We start from the raw sequence: 24,344 nt of genomic DNA on the forward strand, positions 1-24,344 counted from the left end.
GCTTGTTGTGATGATGGGAGCCTGCGAGCTCACTTGACCACCCCGCTACGGCCGACGGCCTGCAGCGCCCACCTCGCTACGCCGGCCGTGCCCCTTAGCGCCCACCTCGCTAGGCCGACCGTCCGCCTCTCGCGCCCATCCAACTGCTGCAGCTTCAACCCAGCGCCGCCGGAAAGCTGTATGCCCTTTCCGAACCTCCCTCTTGGGGCAACCCCACCCCCCACTTCTTCAGACTCGCCCCCAATCCCCTCACGCACCCCCCCTCTCCCCAACCCACGCTAGGGGCCGTTCCCTGCCCTCAACCCCAGCCAGCGTGCAACGCAAGCCTCCGCCACGAACGCCAGATGTCAGCAATTAACATAATTACGCTTTTTATCGTAATAAGTTTGATCCGACCGCAGACTGCCACCCAACTTCCTGTACCCTCCGGTGTCATTATGGATTCGACAGCGACACCGCCTCGCTCAACACTCCTTCATTCACTCCTCCTGTGCTTTATTCATATTATTCTTATGCGTGTTCTTCCTTCATTTACGTCAACTCCATTCACTTCCCTCGTGTTCTTCGTTCATGTTCGTCAATTCCTCCATTCACTCTCCTCCTGCTCTTCATTTATCTGTATGTTCTCCATTCGCTTTCGCCACGTTCCCTCTTTTTTCTCCATTATCTATTCAAACACAACTATTTCACACCCAACACACTTTCACTCTTCGAGGCATTCTCCCCTCGGCACTCGACAAAGCACTCGGACCTCATTCCATATTTACAAACTACGAATTCCGACTCCCGAATCCACTAATAATCCGGTGTATTCAATCCCTGTCAACAAATCGCGTAACAAAATCCTAGTAAATCCCTCGTTGAAAGTTACCACCAGTCATTCGTTCAGTCGACGGACGTTTATGCAGGAGAGGAGAGCCGCTGGGGTTCGTAATCCATATATGAAAATGGACATTTATGTAAACATTTTATGGATCTCCATTTACGTGCGGACTAATCTCTCAAATTGTTCTCTCTCCCCCTTTCTCCTGATTCTTCTTTCTCTCTTTATAAATGTATTTATTTCGTCTCTGTCTGTCTCTGTGTGTCTGTCTCTCTCTCTCTCTCTCTCTCTCTCTCTCTCTCTCTCTCTCTCTTTCTCTCTCTCTCTCTCTCTCTCTCTCTCTCTCTCTCTCTCTCTCTCTCTCTCTCTCTCTCTCTCTCTCTCTCTCTCTCTCTCTTCCATCTCTCTCCCCCATTCGCTCAATTCGGCGACAGGGAAGTATGCAGATTTGGAGCACGCGAGATCGTATCACGGAATCGCATGACGGAGGTGCCCGTTGCGGCTTCCTGTAGAATCGAGAACACCGGTCTGCCGCCGCTCGATAAAACCGCAAAACCGCAACAGGTGGCTGGATACAATGATTGCATTATAAAAAAAGGAGTGAAAAAAATGTAATTTGATTATATCATCAAAGGGAACCGTTGGCACCTGCCGCTCTCGTGCGTTATCTATCTCTAACTCTATTTCTCTCTCTCTCTCTCTCTCTCTCTCTCTCTCTCTCTCTCTCTCTCTCTCTCTCTCTCTCTCTCTCTCTCTCTCTCTCTCTCTCTCTCTCTTTCTCTTTCTTTCTTTTTCTTTCTTTCTCTTTCTTTCTTTCTTTCTCTTTCTTTCTTTTTCTTTTTTTCTTTTTTTTTCTTCCTTCCTTTCTGCCGTCCTGCCATACTTAATTCCCTTCCTTCGCCCTCCTCCCTTTATCTTACATTCCTAAATCCCCTTAAATTCCTAAATATCTGCCACCCCTTCACTCCCTTTATCATTCCCGGCCCTTCTTCCCATTACCCTTAAATCCCTTCGTCCTAAATTCCCATCAACCACGAGGCGGGCGAAGGGAAGGGAAGGGAAGGGGGGGGGGGAGGTCGTACGAGATCCCATCACTTAGGGCATACTTAACACTCCTTCCTATATAAGGGTTTCAGGGTTAGGGACCTCATGTAAATTTTACGAGACTCTCGCGCCAAATTCATCTTCGCCCTGACGAAAATCTGGGGAGCTTATCGATTGTTTGGCCCCTCCCCCCCACCCCACCCCCCTCTTGTCTCCCTATTCCTTGTTCTATCCTTCGTCCCATTCTCTGCGGCCCTCCCCCCCCCCCTTCCCAACCCTTCCCCTCTCTTCCCTTCTCCCCCTTCATTTTGCCTCCTCCATCTCTCTCTCTTTTCCTCTCTTTCGTTTCTTTTCTTTCCCTTCCCTTTCCTCCCCCTTCCATCTCCCTTCCTCTTCCTTGTCACCATATCTTCCTTTCCTCTACTTCCCTTCCCTTCATTTACTTCCTCCTTCTCCCTTCCCCTTTCTCCTCTTCCCCCGAATCTGAGAACGAGGGGGGGGAGGGAGAGACGTCGCTGGCTCTCGCCGTCCCTCCGCCCGACCGTCCGAACCGCACGCCCGCCGCTCCCGCAACCGCACGCCCGCACTCCGCTTCCACTTAATCGAGCGAAAGTTATCGCCGCAATCATTTCCATCCGCGTCGCGTGCGTCCGCCGCAATCAAAGCTGACGGAGGCGCAGCTGCAGGGCCGAGAAAGTCGCGCGGCCGTTGGCTCCGTTGACGTCGGACGCCCCATTAATATCTCTCCGCGAACCTAATGGGCAGCCCGCGCACGCCCGGACCGCTCGCTCGCCGTCCCGCCCGTCGCCCTCGCGTCGGCCTCCTGATACACACAAAGCCCCTTAGATTAGCTGTATTGGATAATGTTTTTCGACTATCTATCAGATCATTTTTTTTTCACTTGCGACTTGTACGGTCTTTCTGATATGTTCTATCTCTTGGCTCTTACCCGGCTCTCTTTTTCTTATCTACATATTCTTTTTCTTTCTTTCTTTTCCTTAAACTAACCCCAAAAAAATAAAAAGAAACAAAAAAGCCTAAATACCTAAACGAAGTCCTTCGACAAGAGCCGCGGCCGAGCAGATCGGGCCGACGTCTCATCACGACCTCCGGCTCATCGCTCAACTTCCGAGGGAAAGCGGATGGAATTATCGCCGAACCTTAACAAAGACCGCCGCTTTTCCATCCACTCGGGGAGGGGGGGGGGGGAGGCACTTCCACCGCGACGTCACGAAGCCTTTCAGTCTCGCTCTCTCTCTCTCTCTCTTCTCTCTTTCTCTTTCTTCTCTCTCTCTCTCTTTCTTTTTTCTCTCTCTTTTCTAATTTTCTCCCTCTTTCTCGCCAACTCTCTATCTTTCTGTCTGTCTGTCTGTCTGATTGTCTGTTTGTCTCCTTTATAATTCTCTTTTCTTCCATACTTTCCCCCCTTTCTCTCCTACCTTTTCGCCCATCTCTCCTCTCCCTCTTCCCTCTTCCTTCTCTCTCCCCTCATCCTTCCCCCTCTCCCCTCATCCCCCCCTGCCCCCCGCATCGGCCAAGGTAATGACCGGGCAAAACGTCGATGCTTGGGCGCGCGACCTGAGGTGGAGAGGGACTCGAGGAGATGGATCCGTTTGGCTACTCCTCTCGTCGTCTCTGCGTTTTCACCCCTCTCTCTCTCTCTCCCTCTCCCTCTCCCTCTCTCTCTCTCTCTCTCTCTCTCTCTCTCTCTCTCTCTCTCTCTCTCTCTCTCTCTCTCTCTCTCTCTCTCTCTCTCTCACTCATCCGTCCTCCCCCCCTTCTCTCTCTTCCTCTCCCTCCTCTTACTCCTACTCCTACTCTTTTTCCTTTCCCTCCCCCACCTTCTCCTCTCCCTTCCACCCTTCCTCCTCCTCCTCCTTCTCTTCCTCCCTTCCCTCTTTCCTTCCAAACAAACGAGTCCCCGATTTCTCGTAAAGAAGAGAAGCTCTCACTGCAAAAAAGGCACACAGCCTACCATCCGTCGGCAGATGATAGCACGATATCGCCGCAAAATCAGTCAAGCCGCAGGTGCGAATGGGTGTGCGCGGCGATCATATCCCCTGATAACGGGACGGGACGGGACATCTGTATCCCTGTGATGAGGGGGTATTTACGTTATCTGCCACGTTTACATTGCAGAAGAAATTATCCGAACGACCCTATTAATAAGTATACATATTTTCGTTGATTGGTGAAATTTCGGGGACGGGATGTGGATAAACGTGCCGGATAACCTCTTTATTTCAGGCAGACGTGCAGACGCTAAAACATCTCAATGCGGAATTGCCCGGCACAGAAGCTCTACAGAAGCAAAAGGCTCTATCGGTTCTCCGCTAATCATCGGCGCCCTGTGGTTCCTGTCTTGCCCCCCCCCCCCCTCCCCTCCCCCAGCCATTCGGCACAGCGATACGAGCGGGAAAATCCGATATGGCGTTAAGGGAGAGCGCCCGCGGAGATGGCACGCGTGAGATGGAGGGAGGGGCGGGGGCGGGGGCGGGGGCGGCGGCGATGGAGAGGCGAGCAGTGTAATTTTCAAGGTGAGGGGTCAGCCGGGAGCGCAGGTGCTACACTTCCCAGCCAAAGAGCGGTTCCCCGGTTCCCCTTCCTTGACCCCCCCCCTCTCCCTGACTTTCCCCCCTTCCCTTCCTCTCTCCCTCCCCTCCCTTCACCTTCTCCCCCCCCCCTCCTCCACCCTCGTCCTCCCCTTTCTTTCCCTTCCCCTCCCTTTCCTTTCTTCCCTTCCTCCTTCCTCTCCCTCTAATTCCCCCTTTCTCTACACTTCTCCTCCCCCTCTCCCGTCGCCCCCCCCCCCACCCCCGTCCCCAGGTTTCACTCCGATTCCTCGGCTGGAAAATCCATCTTGCTCTCTATACACTTCTCGGAAAACGAAATCGTCCTCTTTTGGGAGTCTTAAAGATCTCTGCTCTGCCCTTCCCTTCCATTTTCCGCAGCTTCCTCGCCCCTCCCCTCCCTCTCCCTCTATCTCCCTCTCCTTTCCCTCTCTCCTTCCCCCCACTCACCCCATTCTCCCCCTCAGACCCTCCTCCCACCGCCCCGGGCACCCCCTCCCTCCCCCAACCCTCCCGCTGTTATCTCCGCCGTGCGCCGAGATCGGGTGAAGGTACTGCCCCGCCGCCTCATCATTAATGCACAGGTCAATTCTGGGCGGATGGGCGTCCGTGGGAAAGGCGCGCGAGGTTCCGCATCATTCACGCCCGCCCAAGCCCCTTGAGCGGGCGCCATTCTCGCCCAATTCTCTCCTTACGCCCCTCCCCAATTGCAATATGGCGACCGCTCCCATAAATACGTAAGCAGCTTATGCCTCTCTAACGGATGGCACTGCTTGGCGCTCCGTTCTGGGGGCCGCGGACCCTCCTCCCGGGTGAGGGTGGGAGGGGGAGGGAAGGGAGGAGGGATAGAGGTAAAGACTGGGAGGGAGGGGAGGGGGGGAAGAAGGGATGGAGAGAGAGCGAGCGAGCGAGAGAGAGGGAGAGAGAGAGAGAGAGAGAGAGAGAGAGAGAGAGAGAGAGAGAGAGAGAGAGAGAGAGAGAGAGAGAGAGAGAGAGAGAGAGGGATTGGGAGGGGAAGGCGTGCATGTTGGTCCTGCAATCCTCGTGTCGCTTCCTTACACAAGGGCATTCCATTCCCCTCACAAAATACCAAAAATGAGCTCAGAAACAAGATCGGCAAATATCACAAAAAAAATATTATATAAATAAAATAATAATAATAATAGGAAGCAACCGAGATCCTCCGTGTTAAATCTTCGCCCAAATTGCCCTGGAGGGTGTTATTAAGGTCCATAAGAGGCCTTTCTTTGGTATAAAGCCGACTCACGCAATACTCTCGACGCGCGATCCACTTGGCAGCCAGTCGACGAGCCCCGAGCCACGACCTCCGAGCCAAGCGCCAGGAACCACGACCTACGACCTACGATCCACAAGAACCGAGAACCACGACCTACGAGAACCAACGACCTACGACCTATGAGCCACGAGAGCCAACGAGAGCCACGACTTACTAGAACCGACGACCTACGACCCAAGACCCACGAGCGCCACACCCAAGTGCCGGAGAAACCCTGTAGCGCCCGCGCCAGAAAGGGGGTATATAGGGTAGGGGGGGGGGGCAAGGGCGGAGGGGATGGCGTGCGGTGAGGCAATCGCACAGATAATGACGGACAACTACAGGGTTATTGGGTCGTCAGTCCGCCATCTCGCCGTCACCACCCCGCTTCGACGACCCGTTGAAACCCTATCAGACACCACCCCTCCCCCGCCCCTCGATTTATACATAATTTCATTGTTTAGTCTCGCTTCCTTCTTTGTCTTTGTTTGTCTGTCTTTCTATGTGTAAGTATGCATATATGCATGTCTATCTCTCTTGTCTCATCTGTGTCTATTCACTGCCTTGTCTTGTCTTGTCTTGTCTGTCTTGTCTGTCTTGTCTGTCTTTCTACTTGACTTATCTTTTAACGCAGAATCTACGACTCGCAAATCACCCGAACGAATCGAGGGCGATTTCCAGGACCCTTCGGCCACCAGGCCCCGCCCCCAGCGCGTGACTTATTCCTAAAAAAAAAACGTACCCCTTCCCATATAATTCGCGAATTTCTTTGGTCATTATCGAATTATTACGCTTTCCATCCCCTTGACGCACGCACGGAAGCCTTTCACGACAGAGGTGTCCTGGATACGTCGAAACTTACGCATTATGCGGTGTGTGTGTGGTGCGTTTCGAGCGTAATGTTGTCGGGAATAACGGTTATTTATGACTGTTCAGACATACAGGGAATAATAGGGTGTCAGGTTCCTTATGTTAGACACATTAAGAGGCAGATTTCCAGCAGAATACTGGCAATGAATAATGGCGTTTCTGGTTCCTATGTTGAGACTAATACATTACGAGGTGGTACGCTGCGAGCATAATCTTGTCCGTTAATAACAGGGCTTTATATTCCTATGCTGGAAGTGTCTTGAGGGAATAGTGGAGTTTTCTGTTCTTATGTTGAATTCACCGCATATGAAGTACGTTTCAAGGATAATGCTGTCAGGAAATAATGTATTTTTGTGTTCCTATGTTGAGACTAACACTCACGAGATCTATTCCAAGCAATATGTTGACGGGCAAGGATTAAATGCCATACGAGGCCATCTTTCTACGTGCTTACTATAGTACAAGATTGACGTGGCGACAGTGTTTCTACAGTGTTTCGGGAAGGACATGAAATGAGGAAAGCGTTCAGAAGGCGAGGCAATTACTGCTGAGAGGGCGATGACGCAATGGAATCAGAAAATAAGGATCAGGAATGTGAGGCATTCCAAAAAGACAAGGTAATTACTGTCCACTGGACGTGAAAGAATACCTTGATTTTTTTGGAATGTGAAATGAGGAAAGAAAATTACGCAAAATAAGGACGTACCCTTGAGGAAACGCAAAGGAGGGTAAGGAGGAAATAAGGATATGAAATACGGGAAGAGGGACAGTAAAGAACATTCAGAGTCGGGGCACCGACTGCGTCCTGAGCGCGAAGAAGTGACTGACCCTACTGGGACAGACATGGGATAAGGGAACAAGTGAATAACAAAAGAACAAAAATAACGAAACAAGATGAAACGAGGCACTTACTGCGTCCTGAGCGTGAAGGCGGCGCTGGTGATGGACGAGGGCAGCTTGAGGCCCTTGATGATCTCCTGCCACAGCTTCTTGTTGATGACGTCGACGAGGCCGCCGCGCGCCACCACCAGGTTGTACAGCTCGTACAGGTCCAGGACCTGCTTGGCCATGATGGGCAGCCGGTTGATGGGCGTCCCTGCGGGAGAGACAGGCAGGTTAGACAGGGCTCCTTCAGGAAGCTTCGTGCACGGCGACGCGATCGGAGCGGCGCCCTGCACGCCCCCCTCGACTTCTAACCCCCCTCCCTTATCTTCCTCCCTCCTCCCCTCGACTCCCTCCCTCCCTCCCTCCCTCCCTCCCTCCCTCCCTCCCTCCCTCCCTCCCTCCCTCCCTCCCTCCCTCCCTCCCTCCCTCCCTCCCTCCCCTCCCCCCAGCCTCCGAGGCAGAAACCGACAGCAAAGGCAGTAATTACAGCGCGGCGGTGCCAACTCGCGCAAGTTATCCCGAGTGGCACCAGTGACGAATGAAGCGCCGCCGATAGTTGGGCGCCGCGGTTATTAATGACGCGAGCAACAATTAGCGGCGGTGCTAATACGCAGCAGCGCTACTGATGCTGTAGTCAGTGGCATTGGAAGGAGGAGGAGCGGACTCGAGAGGCCGCTGCTGAGGAACTTGAAAAAGAGACAGTTTTACCATAGCTTACGAGAATTGGGAATGAAAAATACATAAAAAAAAAAATATTTGCCATTATTGCAACAGCAGACGTACGTAAAGAATGACTACTGAAAAAAAAAAAAAAAAAAAAAAAAAAAAAAAAAAAAAGTCGCCATCTTTGCCATAGCAAACGAGCGTACAGAAGTACTACGTTAAGAGTTAAAAAGTTGCCATTTTTGCCAAAGCCGACGTGAGCAGAGTATAACTGTTGCTAAGGAACCGAATATAATAATAATAAAAAAAAAACAATGCCACTTTTTGCCATAGCCAACGCGAGGAAAGAAGAAAGGAATAGATAAGAGTAGCTTAGAGTAGCTCAGAGAAGAATGACGAGTGAAGCCAAGGCAGACGAGGGGACGAGGGAAGGCCGACGCGACACAATATCATCCATTGGCACTGAAGGCGGGAGGCACACGTGATTAATGACAAGGGCCTGGCTTGTCCCTCCCGTGTTATTAGCTGCCACGTGCCGGCGACCACCACGTGCGGCTCTGAACGCTAGAAGAAACGCCACTCACTGCTGGTCACTGTTCTATTTCTTGATCCTTGTTGTTCGCTTTCCATTGGAGGGGGGGGGGGGGGTAAACATTTCCCACTCGGTTAAGTACTCCGACGACATATCTGAATAACAACAAGGCGATCTATCGGTCTCTGTCACGCAATGCCACCCGGTCTCCCTCCACCCCCTACCAAACCCTTCTTGGTAGGAACCCCTTTGACGTTGCCCGGTCTTGGGGACAAGAAGACTGCTGCGTGCAATCACCCTTGCCCTTCCTCCCTTCACCTTCCCTTTCCTCCCTTCACCTTCCCTTTCCTCCCTTCACCCTCCCCCTTCTCCCTTCAGCCCCCCTCTCCTTGACTCTCTCTCCTCACTTCACCCTCACCCCCTTTCTCCCTACCCACTCCCTCTATCCTGCTCCTCCCCCCATCACCTATCCCCTTCCCTTCATTCTTCCCCTCCTCCTATTTCCTTCACTCTCTCCCCTTCCTTTCATCCTCCCCCCCCCCCCACCTCCAACGTCATGCACGAGCAATGAATGACACGCTTGCTAGTTCCTCCCATGGCGGACGCCGCTCGGGAAGGACCCATCTTATTGCATATTTTTCATTATGAGTTTCGAACTCGAGGCGAACCACCGGCCTCGAAGTCTTTCCCAGTTCCATGCACAAAAAGAAAAGAAAAGAAAAAAACACACAAGAGAGAAAGAGGGAGAGAGAGAGAGAGAGACAGAAAAAAATAAATTGCCCTATTAACAAGGCTATCAAATTATTGTGTACATGCGAGTGTAATAGGATCCGTAATTCAGAAAGCTTCGTCCGGGCGGGGGTCTCGAGCGGGGCGGAACTGAGCGAAACATTGCAGGAAGAAACGCCGGAGGAAAGAACCGTCCCGGAGCCGCGTTGGTTCTTGCCGCTTTCAACACGGAATGTTTCTATAACTTAGATGTGTAATTATCGGCCGCAGCGCCTTCCCCCCCTGCCTAAGTCCGCACCGCAGCACCGAACTGCGGATCGGCATGAGACTGGACGCAGCGCAGCCCTCACGCCGCTCTTCAGGGGAGTTTACACGCGGGACAAAGGACTGCGAAGTCGAGGCAGCCATCCGCACGACTGGATACGGGAACGAGTGGATGGCAGAGGCTCCCAACATCGAGGGATCTAATTGATACTAATAAGAACGACGTGGAAAAACTGCACTCATATATATCTTGGGATTTGGTTGATCATAATAAGAGAAATATATCACCTGAGGATTTAACTAATAAAGCCGACATGTGACACGGACCCAGTTTCCGTCCTTCAAAGGCATCCCCTTCGCGCCGAGATCGAGGCTTCCGACGGCGGAGCGACGCGCACGCGCCACAGGAGCGGCGGCGGCCTGGGTGATGATAGCTTGATATCGCGGGCGGCACGAAGGGCACGCGATAATTGAGGATCGTGGGCGATGAGGCGACGGTACGCGGGATCCATCACCGTGCCCCGCCCACGCCCGCCCACGCCCGCCCTCCGCACGCCCTCACCCACACATTACCTCCTCCTCCTAAACAATCCGAAGGCCCGGCCGCCCGACGCCCGCATTACCTCATTAATTATCTAGAATTAAACTTCGGGGCCGCAGACAACACCTGTAATTTGGTGATATCGGGCGGGCGGAGGACGATACCCGGGGGGAGGGGGGACGGGTGGGGAGGGGACGGGCTTGGGGACGGGCTTGGGGAGGAGGGACGAAAGGGAGGAAAAGAGTGGAGAGGGAAGGATAGGAGAGGTGAGAGAAGAAATGAGGAAAGGAGAAGGAGAGGAGAAAGAGGAAGAGGGAGAGGAAGGAAAGGAGGAGAAAGATGGAGGGGAAAAGGAAGAGAAGGAGAAGAAATAAAGAGGAAAAGAAGGAATGGGAAGAAAGGAGAGAAAAAGGGAAAAGGAAGATGATAAGTAATAACGAAGAGAAAAGGGATAAAGACAAAGAAGATAAAACACTAATACTTATCTAAGAAATAAAACAAAGAAAAGGAAGAGAACGAGAACAAGACGCGGAGGAAGAGGAGGAAGCACAGAGAGCGAGAAAGAAATTACAGGCCTAAGTGCGCCCGGGTCCAGACGCTATGATTATCTAGCAACTGACAGAACGGGCGACCAACAAGGCTGATAAATCTTCGTCATTCTCTGTAGGTGGACGTTGGTGCGCGTGTACGTGTCCGTGTACTGATGCGTGTCTGTGTACATTTCTACGTCCGATAACTTGTTTGTGTACGTTTTCATGTCTCTACGTGTCCGGAGTTATAGTTGTCCGATTACGAATCTGTCTGTGTATCCGTGTGTGCGGCCCGTGTCCATTCAAGTACCCGTTTAAGCGTCCGTGTCCATTTAAGTATCCGCTCAGGCGCCCGTGTCCGCGTGCTGCCCCCCTCCAATCCCCGAGGCTCCCCAGCCATTGATCAGCCGACGCGCACATTCCAGCGGGGCGGCGGGAAGCGTCCGGATATGCAGGTCGTCAGGTGGCGTCGGCGGCCACAGGCGCTACCGATTGCCATTAGCAGCGAGTAAACAACGTACCTGCAGGTAATTTATGTAAATGGACAACATATTGCACATCGGACGACCATTTCCTGGCTGTGCGTGCGAGCGTGCGTGCAACAGGACTAACTGTGATGCAACGCCGCCATCGGACGCTCGTCGCTCACGCCGCCCGCCAGTCCTCTCTTGTCCCTCCTTCGAGAAGCTCATCACATGCCCCCTCGCTGGCTTCCTCGTTCCCAGGCGATTCTCCTCAGTCATCTCCCCCCCCCCCCAACAATCTTCTCCAGCAAATCTCCAACACGCCCTCAACCTCCCGTAATGCCCCCAATATAACCCCATCCCCTGCAAACTTTCGCCATCGCATCCGCCCTTCCTGGGGGAGGAGGTGGAGGCCGAGGAGTAGGACGAGAGAGAGGAGGGGGAGGAGGGGGGGAAGGGGAGGAGGGGGGAAGGGGAGGAGGGGAGGGGGAAGGGGGGGAGGGGGAAGGGGAGGAGGGGAGGGGGAAGGGGAGGAGGGGAGGAGGGGAGGAGGAGGAGGAGGAGGAGGAGGAGGAGGAGGTGGAGGAGGAAGATGAAGAGAATGAGGAGGAAGAGGTCCTTCCCCTGCAGGAGGCCAACCCCGGAAGCGACGCCCGGGCCCGGCTCCTTCCCCTCGGGAGGTCCTCTCGCCTCCGGAAACTCCTCCTCCCTCCCGCCGGACCGCGAGGCCCCGGGAGCGCTCGCCGGCGATCGGGCGAGGCCTCATCAAACCGCAAGGAATGTTAAAGACGGCCGAGCGGCAGCTTCGCCATCGATCTCTCCCGCCGCGACGGAGCTCCAATCCGGCTCCGCTCAAGGTCCGCGGAACTGGGTTAGAAAAGTCTCCTTTCATTCGCTTCTTTATCGCCTTTTTCGCTTTTATCTTCTTCTAGGTATACTACTTGCATAAAAGAGTGAGATTAATATCAGATAGTGTAGTTATTCTATTCGGTAACACAATGCGAAATATATAAATATTCGCCCGATTTAGGCAAATGCAATAAATCAATATCAGACATCACAATTTCGTGATATATCATTTGCTAGATTTACTTTTTTCCCGAGCAATAAAAAACTAATTCCCGGAAAAACAAGAGCATCTGTTGTTCTGTTTACTGATAACGAGGACGGGGGAACAGGTGTCTCGCGTCGCAGGTGTTCACGGCCCGCGATACCTTATCACAAAGATAAGGGAGGGAGGGGGGGGGCGACGAGGACTAGGAGAAAAAAGGACAAGAAGAGGAAGAAGAGGAAGTAAGAAAAGGAAGAAAGGGGAGGGGAGGAAGAGGAAGCAGGAAAAGGAAGAAAGGGGGGGGGGGAGGAAGAGGAAGAGAAGGTGAAGAGAAGGAGGAAGAAGTACTAATCTCGGCTATAAAGGCCTCGCGGGGCTTCCGAACCGATCGCTCTCTCCCTCGAGCCCGGAGAAACAGCGATCGACTGATAGACAGACAGATAGACAGGCAGACAGACAGGCGGGCGGACGGACAGACGCAGGGGAGGGGCAGGGATCGCTGCGTGCGGGAGTGAATAGGCCGACTGTGGGAAAGAGGGATAGCAAATTACAGAGAAAGGAGAGAAAGCAAATAAAGAATAAAAGGAAGAAGGGAGGAGGATATACATATATTATATATATATATATATATATATATATATATATTAAGATAGATAGATAGATAGATAGATAGAGGTAGATAGAGGGATATAAAGAGAGATCGCGAGAAAGAGAAAGATAGAGAACGTGGACAAGGAGAAAGAGAAAGCAACAGCAACAAAGCTTAATTCGGAAAAAAAGGCTATAAGACCGAGGGAAGAAGAAAGCGGGGAGAGAGACGGGGGAGGGGAGAGAGAGGGAGAGGAGAGGAGAGGAGAGGAGAGGAGAGGGGGAGGCGAGAGGAGAGGGGAGGGGGAGAGGGATAGGGAGAGGGATAGGGAGAGGGGAGGGGGAGGGGGAGGGGGAGGGGGAGAGGGGATGGGGGTTGTGGTGACTCTTCATATTGAATAAGAGCTTCAAGGCGTCTGGGTGGGGCTTCTACTGTGCCACCAGAAGCCCCGCGACGTCGATATCGCTCCAGGAGGAGGAAAATGAAAAGGAGGAGGAGGAGGAGGAGGAAGAGGAGGTAGTGGAGGAGGAGGAGGAGGAGGAGGAGGAGGAGGAGGAGGAGGAGGAGGAAGAAGAAGAGGAGGAAGAAGAAGAGGAAGAGGAAGAGGGAAAAAAAAGGAGAAGTGAGGGAAATTGAAGGGGAAGGAGAAGAGGAGAAAAAGAAAGAATAAGAGGAAGGAAGAGAAACGAGAAGGAGAATGGGGTTTGAGGTCGGGGAGTGGGGGAGGGGGGGGCAGGGGATGGGGCCCCAAGGCAAACTCACCGATACAGTAGAGTAATTTAAGAACGTAATTATAGTACTGTGTGTATATATATTGTATATTGAGTGTGAGTGTGTGTGTGTGTGTGAGTGTCTGTGTGTGTGTGTGTGTGTGTGTGTGTGTGTGTGTGTGTGTGTGTGTGTGTGTGTGTGTGTGTGTGTGTGTGTGTGTGTGTGTGTGAATAAATAATGACAAACAAACATCAATGATGATAAAAGAAAACAAAAAACAAAACGACTGAATAAAAAAAAAAGCACACGAGCCCCAAGGAAGACCCCATAGAAACAATAACAACAAACAAACACCAATAATACTAATAATAGATAAAAGCCCAACGAAACGCCACCAAAACCCCTTAAAAAGCCTAAAAGCCGGCGCCCAGGAAGGCCTCCTTCCGCCTCCGCCTCGATCACCCCGTCGAGCGACACATTAGCGCGCCCGCCCGAGGGGACAATCGCATTACCGGCCGCCGTAACGCGTTTATAACAAGTCCGTTATTGCATCTCGCGTTGCGATGCCCGGACCCCGCCGTATTAGCCCGAGTACAAGAACGAGGCTAAATTTGATCAGGACTTCTCGCTGGATTGAATTAGCGGAGACCTGCGTGACGGCGCTCATTACACGGTCGATGGGAAGGGGCGAGGGGTGGGGGTGGGGGTGGGGAGAGAGGGGGAGGTGGGAGGTGACTTCGGCGTCGGTGTCGGGCGCGATCGGTGTTCGGTCGGGGCGTCGGGTCGGATCGCGGCGTTCGGGTATGGTTGCGGAAGGGGTGGGGTGTGGTGGGGGGCAGGGAGGTGGGGGGGGGGGGGGGGGAGGAATTGGTGTGTCGGAAGGAATCTCTGCTGCTGTTGTTGTTGTTGTTGCTGTTGCTTTATCGATCTCTCTCGGTCTAAGAGGGGGAAATATACTAATTTTCTCATCTTTGTCTTTGTCTTTCTTTTTTTCCTCCTCCTGCTCTTCCTCGTCTCTTTTTTTTTTTTCTCTCTCTCTCTAAGCATATCTATCTCCATCTCCCTGACACCGCCAAGAGTAAAGAATCACTAATATTTTTTTTCTCTCTTTCTCTTATACCCCCCCCCCCCCCGCCCCCTCCACATCCCGTTTAGACTTTCAGTCCAATTCCTCTTTCTACAATTCTTTTCTTCGACCCTTCCTTCCCTCCCTCCCTCCCTCCCTCCCTCCCTCCCTCCCTCACCCCCTCCCTCCCTCCCCCCCTCCCCTTCCCCCGCAGCCAGAACCCCCAATAACTAAATGAGGAACATTTCCACGAGACTAATTAGTCAACCAACGTTTCCACACACACTCGCATAACGACCCCTTCGCCGGCAGTTTGGGGAAAGGGAGGGGGGGAGGGAGAAGGGAGGAGGGAGAAGGGAGAAGGGAGAAGGGGGAGAAGGGAGATGGGAGAAGGGGGGAAGGGGGAGATGGGAGAAGGGAGAAAGGGGAGAAGAGAGAAGGGGAAGATGGGAGAAGGGGGAGATGGGTGATGGGAAAAGGGGGGGAAGGGGGAGATGGGAAAAGGGGGGACGGTAAAAAAAGAGAAGCTGGGGGGAGGGTGTCGGTGTTGGTTGGGGGGGTAGCCTGGGGGGGAGGGGGTGGTGTGGGTGCTGCAAACAGGGAAGGGGGGGGAGGTAGAGGCTGGAGGGGGGACGGGCGGTCAAAAAAAGGGAAGTTGAGGGGGTGTGGGTGCTCCAGAGGTTAGGAAAGAGGGAGGGGGGTGACAAGGGGGCGTAGGGGTGACAGGGGGTAGAGGAGAGAAAGACAAGGGCAGGGTAGAAGGTGCTGAGACAGAGAAAGCAGGGGGGGGAGGGGGTGGGTGGGGGGAGAGGAGGTAAGGGCAGTGGGGGTGGAGAAGAGGAGACCACGGCAGGGGGGGGTGGGGATGGGTGGGGGGAGTAACAGACAAAAGCAGCAGCAGGAGCCCCGGATGTCCCAAACAAGGCGTCGCCATTCGGTGTCATCCGCTGGACTCTACAATTAAAAGTATCTGTGGAGCCAATATCTTGGGAGAGGGGCCAGTGGGGCGCTCTCTCTCTCTCTTTCACTTTCTCTCTCTCTCTCTCTCTCTCTCTCTCTCTCTCTCTCTCTCTCTCTCTCTCTCTCTCTCTCTCTCTCTCTCTCTCTCTCTCTCTCTCTCTTTCACTTTCTCTTTCACTTTCTCTCTCTCTCTCTCTCTCTCTCTCTCTCTCTCTCTCTCTCTCTCTCTCTCTCTCTCTCTCTCTCTCTCTCTCTCTCTCTCTCTCTTACCCTCCCTCCCTCCCTCCCCCACCCCCTCCTCTCTCTCTCTCTCTCTCTCTCTCTCTCTCTCTCTCTCTCTCTCTCTCTCTCTCTCTCTCTCTCTCTCTCTCTCTCTCTCTCTCTCTCTTTCTCTCTCTCTGTCTCTGCCTCTCTCTCTTCCTCGGAAGGTGAGCCTCCGGAGTCGTACTTGTGGATGAGGATGAGGATGAGGATGAGGATGAGAGGAGAGGAGAGGAGAGGAGAGGAGAGGAGAGGAGAGGAGAGGAGAGGAGAGGAGAGGAGAGGAGAGGAGAGGAGAGGAGAGAGAAGAGAAGAGAAGAGAGAAGAGAAGAGGCGAGGAGAGGAGGAGGAGGAAGAGGAGTAGCAGGGGGAGGAGGAAAAGGAGAAGGAAGAGGAGGAAAAAGAAGCAAAAGAAGATGAAGAAGCAGCAGCAACAGAAGACAGTGAATAACAATAATAAGAGAATGGGTGAGTGGGGTAAGGAGGAAGGCTGAAGAGGAAGGCATACAGGGAACAGGTCAAGTCCCCCGCTCCTCCCACTACTGTCCCCGCTTCTGTCTACTTTTATGTGGGGGTGGGGGTGAGGGGAGGAGGGGGGGGTGAGAGGAGGAGGGGAAGGGAGGGGGGGGGTGAGGAGGCACGGAAGGGGGAATGAAAAAGGAAAAGATCGAAAGAAGAAGAGGAGAAGAAGGGATCGAAAGAACATGAAGAGAAAAGAGGGAACAGAAGAGCGACAGAAGACGCGAGGCGAAGAGAGGAGGGAAGGAGGCAAGCCGACCGACGGAGGCCCCCCGGGAGGCGCCTTTGTCGACGCCTGGGACGCCGCCGGCCACCGACAGCGCCAGCGCCCCCGCCACACACGGGACAATCGCCGAGAGGGCAAACACGCCAAAGAACACGAGGGCGTCGCTACCAACCCGCCTCGGGACGCCTTCAGACACGTCTTTTCATCCTTCTCAGAATGCACAAGGAAAACATGTCAATGACAATGAATGTTGTGAATTAAAAGGCACTCTACTGTGTTGATTTTTTTCCCTCTTTTTATTCACGGTAGTAACACCGACGGATCACTGAAGCACGTCTTAAATCATCAACGACCATTGCACCGACAGCTTAAAAGCTCAAAAAGCTTAGAGAGCATGACGTAAATTAATCCAAGATTTACATACGAGAAACGCCCCCCCCCCCCCTCCTCCTCCTTTATCCTCCTGGTGACTTGCGTATCCTCGGCGACCAGCGTCCACCTCCCGGCCGTGGAGGGGGGAGGGGGGAGGGGGAGACAAGGAGAGGGGAGGAGCTAGGGGAGGGAAGGAGCTCATCGTAATCCATTCGTTCCACGCTTACCACTTTCTTATCCTCCCTCCCCCTCCCCCTCCCCCTCCCCCGGCCCCCTCCCCCTCTCCTCCTTTTCCTTCCCACCTATAGTGTCCCTGCCAGCACCTCTCTCCCTCTTTCTCTGTTTGTCTGCGTCTCTCTTTCTGTTCCTCTGCCTATTCTTTCCTTTCTTGGCTTATTTTTTTCACTTCTCTTCTTTTTCCTCTCCCCCCCATCCTCCCTCCCTCCCTCCGTTCCTCCCTCTTTCTCACTCTTCCCTTCTTCTTTTACTCTTTTCCTCCCTCCCTCCCTCACTCACTCACTCACCCACTCTCTCACTCTCTTCTTCCTTTCCTCCAACCCTCCTCTTTCCCTCCATCCCCCTTCCTCCTCTCACTCTCCCCCTCTCCCCCCTCTCCCCGAAACCTCCTCCAGAGACACTGCCCCTCCCGCAGGCGGCCTCTCCCTCGGCTGCCGGAGAGACGCGTCTTCTTCTGGTCAGCGTTAGGAAAAGGAACACAGGAGTAATGGGCGTAATACAATATTCAGTTCTACTCATCCCTACCCCCCTTCCCTCCCTTCCTCTCTTCCTCTCTCTCTATTTTTCTTTATATCTATCTTCATCCCTTTCCATCTTCCTCCTCCTCTTCATCTCTCCTTCCTTTCTTTCTTTATCTCCTTCTCTCCTTCACCTTTCTTGTCTCCCCTATCCTTTCGTTTCAGTCTTTTTCATCCCCTCCTCCCCTTCCCCATCCATTCATCTCACTCCCCCCCTCCCCCATCCATTTCCCCCCCTCGCCATCCTCCCTCCCCTCCCCTCCTACACCTGACCAATGAGTCCTCAGGCAGATTGTCTCTCGCTGATCCGAGGCTGTTTACCTAACTCGGGGGGATATGTGATGTACGGAGAACACTGGTTATACTACAGTCCGTGCCCTGGGGGGAGGGTAGAGGAGGGGGCCGAGTAGAGGAGGGGGATAAGGGAGGTGTGTGGTAGGGAAGGAATAGAAAGGGGGGGGGAGGGAGGGAGTAGGTAGGTAAGAAGGAGGGAGAGAGACAGAGAGAGGGAGGGAGGGTAAGGGAATGGGGGTAGGTAGGGAAAGAAGAAGTGAGGAGAGAGTGAATGAGTGAGAGAGAGAGAAAGAGAGAGAGAAAGAGAGAGAGAGAGAGAGAGAGAGAGAGAGAGAGAGAGAGAGAGAGAGAGAGAGAGAGAGAGAGAGAGAGAGAGAGAGAGAGAGAGAGAGAGAGAGAGAGAGAGAGAGAGAGAGAGAGAGAGCGAGAGCGAGAGAGAGAGAGAGAGAGAGAGAGAGAGAGAGAGAGAGAGAGAGAGAGAGAGAGAGAGAGAGAGAGAGAGAGAAAGAGAGAAAGAGAGAAAGAGAGAAAGAGAGAAAGAGAGAGAAAGAGAGGGTGAGGGAGGAGGAGAAGGTTAAGGATCTTGGCCAGTAATGCAGTAACTGAAGTAAATAAATCGTTTATGGCCATCCCCAGTCACGACCGGCCACGGGATGCGTCTAAACAAGCTGGGTCGTCTTTCCCCTTCAGCTTAGCCAGAAAACGCTAGAGGAGTTGCTCGGTGGAGATCGGAGGGAAAGATGCAATCGCCGCGCACGAATATTAATGGGAAAGGAAGGAGGGAGGGAAAGAAGCAAGGAATGAGGAAGGGAAGGAAAGGTGGGTATGAGGGAGAGAGGGGAGAGCGAGGAGGGAGGGAGGGAGGGAGGGAGGGGGAGAGAGAGAGAGAGAGAGAGAGAGAGAGAGAGAGAGAGAGAGAGAGAGAGAGAGAGAGAGAGAGAGAGAAATGTCATGTGGAGACGCAGAGCGAGGTGTATAGACAGGCAGCGAGCGGGGATGGGAGAACCAGGAGGTGGTGAGGGGGGGAGGGGAATGGGGAAGGGGGGAGGGGGCGTCGTCGAAGACACCCTGAAGGCCTGATGGATGAGCAATAAATCCTTCAGAACAATTGTGCCTCCCCTGCACCGCCTCTCGCCAGGTCCCCCACAGGCGGGTCCTACGTGGCGACACATCATTGGACTTCTCCCCTGTGAGTCGCCGCTCTGTGAGGACCCACTCGCGACCCCCCCCCCCCCTTCACGCGAGAACACTGTCCATTCTGTGAGGCCAAAGGCGTGTGGCTCTTCCTCCGGGCTTGTCGTACACTCTGTGAACTAGAGGGCACCTTTCAGCAGAACTTCCCGTGATTCCGACGCCCGAATGCCCGCAGATAATGTCCGCAGAAACTTCGGTTCGGTAACGCTCGGGCAGTTTGGGATCCTAAAGCCCTTTCTTTTCCCTTTAAGACTAGAGTAAAGACAATTTAGTTTGAAATAAAACCTATTTTGACTCTTTATTGTCGTGGCTGTGGTCTACGGGCCGGGGTCTGGCCTGGTCCTGGCTGGCCCCATAAACGTAACCACAGCCGGGCATACGCTGCTCTGCCCCAGCTATCACAAATTGTCCCAAACGCCCCCTCGAACTCTCGTATACCCCAGGTCGCTGCCGGGCCATTTTCGCCCCTACGGCGTCGCTTCCGAAGGGCCAAATGGGCGCCGTAGGGAAGCTGAGGCTTCCGCCCTTCAGCGCGCGCCCGAAGTGACATCTCAGACTCGTATTCTTCCATTAAAATCTACATCTAAAGATTCTTTCCGTTTTTTCTGCTTGATCCATAAAAGTTGTGGTGACGGCGAGTCCGCGGCCGCCCGGCGCCCTCTCGCCTCCACGCGGCCAAATTGACAGGCTGTGCTGTGCTGACTGTGCTGTCTACGCGGTCATGTTGACAGTAGACTGACGTCCTGTACGCACTCCCCGATTCCCATTCGTCAGCCGACGCTATGTGCTGACATACCCCTACCCAGCAACCCGAAGTGTTGACCTCGCGCCGTTTTCTAAGCATAATGAAATCGAAAATCCCAGAATAGTGTCTCCTCCGCCCGTCACTCCGACGTGGCGCTGCACTCACGCTCGAAGGACCAAAATTCACTCGAGGCTGAATTCCCGGCCGGTAGTCTCGTCCGAATTACAGTAATGCATTACAATATAATGCCCTGAAGCGCCCTGTCTTAGGCTTTCCCTTACCTTATAGATGACCTACACATCCCTGTTTGTCTGTCTGTCTGTCTGTCTGTCTGTCTGTCTGTCTGTCTGTCTGTCTTTCCAATCATCGTGACATATGGTGCAGGCTCAAAACGAGGAGTGATTGAAGAAGGAGAAAAAGAGAAGGAAACGAGACAGAGAGAAAGAAGGAGAAAAAATGAGAGATGGATAGGGGGAAGAGGAGGAGATGGGAGAACGGAGAGAAGAAAATGTGGTGAACGTGAGTATAGGAGGAAGAAAAACAAGAAAACAAGAACGAAGATAACGAGAGAGCAGGAGGAGGGGACTGGTGGAGCGCACACACTACACCCCAGCCCCCGTGCCCCTACCCCCCCCCCCCCTTTCGAAAAACCGCAAGCAGGTCCCTGTCCTCCGTCGTCTTATCGGAGAATTATGCCCGGAGAGTTTACGACACCGCCGCCGCCTCCGCCACGGTCACCCCGACGACGAACACGGCGAAGGGGTCACCTCTGCTACGACCCCCACCCCCTTCACCTCCCCTATCTCCGCCCCTCCCCCTTTAACACTTCGGTGCTTCAGGTCATCGTCGCTATTTCCAGTGACTTTCAGCGAATATAAGACCATCTAAATTAAATAAATAAAAAGACAAAATACTAATGATATGGCCCGGTCACTACCACGTCCGCGCCATGCTTATTATCCCGTGTAAATTTCCGTGATTAAATGGCCACTCGCCATTACCATACGTACCTTTTATACTCATTTTATAGCCACTACGGGTCATGAGATAATAATCTTTTAAGAATAAATATCAAGGCATGACGTCCCACGGTAACACAAAGGTTTTCGCTTGTCTATAGATGCGGATTTCTTCCTATGTCTGTCTGTCGTCTACTTGTGTCTTTGTGCCTGCCAACTCCCCCCTCCCCTTTCTCTGTCACTGTCTGTGTGTCTGTGTCTGTATCTATCTCTCCCTCTCCCTCCCTCTCTCTCTCCCTCTCTCCCTCCCTCCCTCTCTCCCTCCCTCTCTCCCTCCCTCTCTCCTTCCCTCTCTCCCTCCCTCTCTCCCTCCCCTCTCTCCCTCCCTCTCTCCCTCCCTCTCTCCCTCCCTCCCTCTCTCCCTCCCTCCCTCCCTCCCTCCCTCCCTCTCCCTCTCTCTCTTACGTGACAAATGCAGACGATTATAAATAACTGAAACTCCACAAAACTGCAATATTTTCGCTTTCCAGATATTAGCATGAAGAAAAAGAAAAAGTTTATACGATCAGCTGCAGCAAAGAGGCTTCATGAGTGAGTGCAGATAACGGGGAGGGGGCGGGGAGAAAGGGAAGGGCTGTGAAGGGAAGGGAAGGGCTAGGAAGGGAAGGGAAGGGAAGAGAAGGGGAGGGGAGGGAAGGGAAGGGAAGGGAAGAGAAGGGGAGGGGAGGGAAGGGAAGGTAAGGGGAGGGGAGGGAAGGGGAGGGAAGGGAAGGGGAGGGAAGGGAAGGAAAGAGAAGGGGAGGGAAGGGAAGGGAAGGGAAGGGGAGGAGAGGGAAGGGAAGGGAAGGGGAGGGGAGGGAAGGGAAGGGAAGGGAGAGGGAGGGTGAGGGAATAGGAAGGCAAGAGGAAAGGGCAGGGGAATGGCAGTGGAGAAGCGCGAGAGGTAGGGGGAGTGAAGCAAATTAAAAAAAAAAAAACACGAAAGGGAAAGGGAGCAGAGAGGAGAAGAGGATGGTATAGTGGAGGGGAGGAGAGAGAGAAAAGGGGAAGGGGGGTGATACGAGGAGAGCGAGGGTAAGAGGAGGGGAGATGAGGCCGATTCCCTGAGGGGCGTTCCCACCCGGCCGCCGCGGGGCTGCAGGAAGCGAGGCGGCTAAAGACGAGTGTCGGGTTCTCGCTAATAATAAACAATAACGGAATGCCGACATGACGGAAATCCTCGACGTCATACCCAAACGATAAGCGACATGAAAACGGCGCAAATATCAACTCGAGAGAAACACCGACGGTCGAGGCCCAGGGGAGGGGGAGGGGGGGGGGGCTTTCTCTCGCTCTCGATGCCAGGCGCTTGTGACATGAGGCACTGCAGAGTCAAGAACTATATAGTACATTTTATAGTTCATATGGATTGTAAACCCAAAAGGTGACTAACACGATGTAAGTCTAGAGCCGCGTATAGCCTATGCCACAGAGCGCAGCAGAGAGGGCCAAGGGCTATTTGGTTCATAGGCTATAGTCGTATATGGTCTAAGTCGGGAAGAGCAGAATATACTTTATAGTACACAGTCAAATTTCGTAAACAGCCTATGGCAGGAAACGTAGACTATATGATGAGAACTAAAGACTATAAAATAAGCAGTCTATAATCGTACACAGTCTATGCCAGGAAGCATAAACTACCTGTATACGATAGAGACTTTTAAATACGAAGTCTATGTTCGTATACAGCTCATGCCAGGAAAACACCGACTAGCCGAGATCCTATCAAAATACGCAGTCAATAGCCGTGCATAGTAAGGAACCGTAAAAGGAAAAGTAATAAGGAAACGTAGTAGGGAAACGTAGTAAGGAAACGCAGCCCTGCCCTTCTGGCGACCGACGAGCCGCGTCGACGAGCGCGCGTCGGCCTCCTCGCCTCCTTTGTCTCGTCTCGGCTCCCCCGGAACAAAGGCAAGGCGAAGGACCACCATCAGGATATCCTCGAGGGACGCCTCCTCCTAACTTCTCCCGAGCGGCTAGTAGTGAGCAGCGAGCGAGGACAGTGCCGGGTCGCGTCGCGTCTTAAACCGACTGATTTAGATTAATGAAGACGGTGATGGCCTAAATCAGGGCATTAACTACAGTTTGTGATGTAAATAAGTGCATTTACTTTTTGTGATTGGAGTACAGATCCTTCTGGCGAATCCACGCTGTTATCCTATCATATCCCATAACATCCAAAACTGATTGATGTAGATTAATAAGGATTATGATAATATCTAAATCCGACTGATGCTAAGTAATGATTATGATATCGCAAAGACGTGCATTTAGAACGCAATTACGCGCCCTTATTCCGTAAATTCGTGCTCATGTGCCGCAAATTCGTGCATTAACATCGCAAATCCGTTCCTTTAAACCGCAAATCCGTGCAGGTCGGACTGCTCAGCCATCAGACAAATCGGCCGCAATCTGCTATGGCAATTAACTCCGCCCAAGAGGCAAGCCGATGACGTCACGTGGAACGTCGCCAGACCTGATTATAATGAAGCAAGCGCATTCCCAAAGCACGAAGATGAAGACGAATTGCATGAATACATTAATGAAAATGTCACTGCACGCAAGCGAGGTCTTCGCGCACTTAAAGAGAGAAGAGGAGATAAGACGGGGGAAAAAAGAAGGAAAAAGGGGAAATAAGAAAGGAAAAAGGGAAGGAAAAATAAACAATAAAGATAAAAAAAAAGAGAGAGAAAATACAAATGATTCGCAGGGGATTTTATACGTGGCTCTCGTAATAGCTCCGGCCCAACAGGTACGTAAGTTGCTTGCTGGGGCTTCTGAAGCAAACCCTCGTGGGGCTCCTCAGGCACACGCGCGTCGGTTGCATAAGGTTTCCAAGACGTCGCGGGGCTTCCATCAAATTCATCATTTCAAAGTCCGAGATCTTCGAAAAAATTCAATGAAGTGAGATCAGGGGAAAACGCAAGGGCCAGCGCACTCCCTCTCCTGCCCCCTCCCTACCCCCTCCTTCATCGCAGAATCCATCCAACCACCCCACCCTCTCTTCTTCCCTCCCTTCCTCCCTCCTTCCCTCCCACGCTCCCTCCATCCTTCCCTCCCAACACCCTACCTTCTTCCCATCTTCCCTCCCTTCTCTCCACCCCGTCCCTCCCTTCTCGTGGGCCTATAATCACATTTTCCACTCGTTTTTTTACGCTGTGTTTACATGCATTTCCCCGGCCGAGCGCTGGCCGCCGCCGGAGCCCGCCGACCGCACGCTCCTCGTCGCGTTTTCCGGAGGCTTGTAATGAATGGTAATGACCAAGTGCGTGCGTGTACTGGAAAGCCGCGGAGTCGCCACCAAACCCGCGATCCGTTTCGAAATAAGCTTTTCACCTCAACATTAATGTCTATCTTTATAAGACTTCGGGACAGGACTCGCGCTCGCTCTCTCGCGCTCGCTCTCTCTCTC

The 24,344-nt window shown here is 53.0% G+C and overlaps 1 protein-coding gene across 1 annotated transcript in view; it reads right to left on the bottom strand.

Moving 5' to 3' along the window:
- The window catches only part of LOC125047775 (AT-rich interactive domain-containing protein 3A-like), a 247,410-nt gene that overhangs the window by 14,997 nt on the left and 208,069 nt on the right, over positions 1–24,344 (bottom strand). The window contains exon 7 of the mRNA XM_047646212.1: positions 7,496–7,679. Within this exon, the coding sequence (XP_047502168.1) occupies positions 7,496–7,679 (184 nt within the window). The remainder of the gene's footprint in view (positions 1–7,495; positions 7,680–24,344) is intronic.

Source organism: Penaeus chinensis, chromosome 42 (assembly GCF_019202785.1).
Source record: "Penaeus chinensis breed Huanghai No. 1 chromosome 42, ASM1920278v2, whole genome shotgun sequence".
Classification (NCBI taxonomy): Eukaryota; Metazoa; Arthropoda; class Malacostraca; order Decapoda; family Penaeidae; genus Penaeus; species Penaeus chinensis.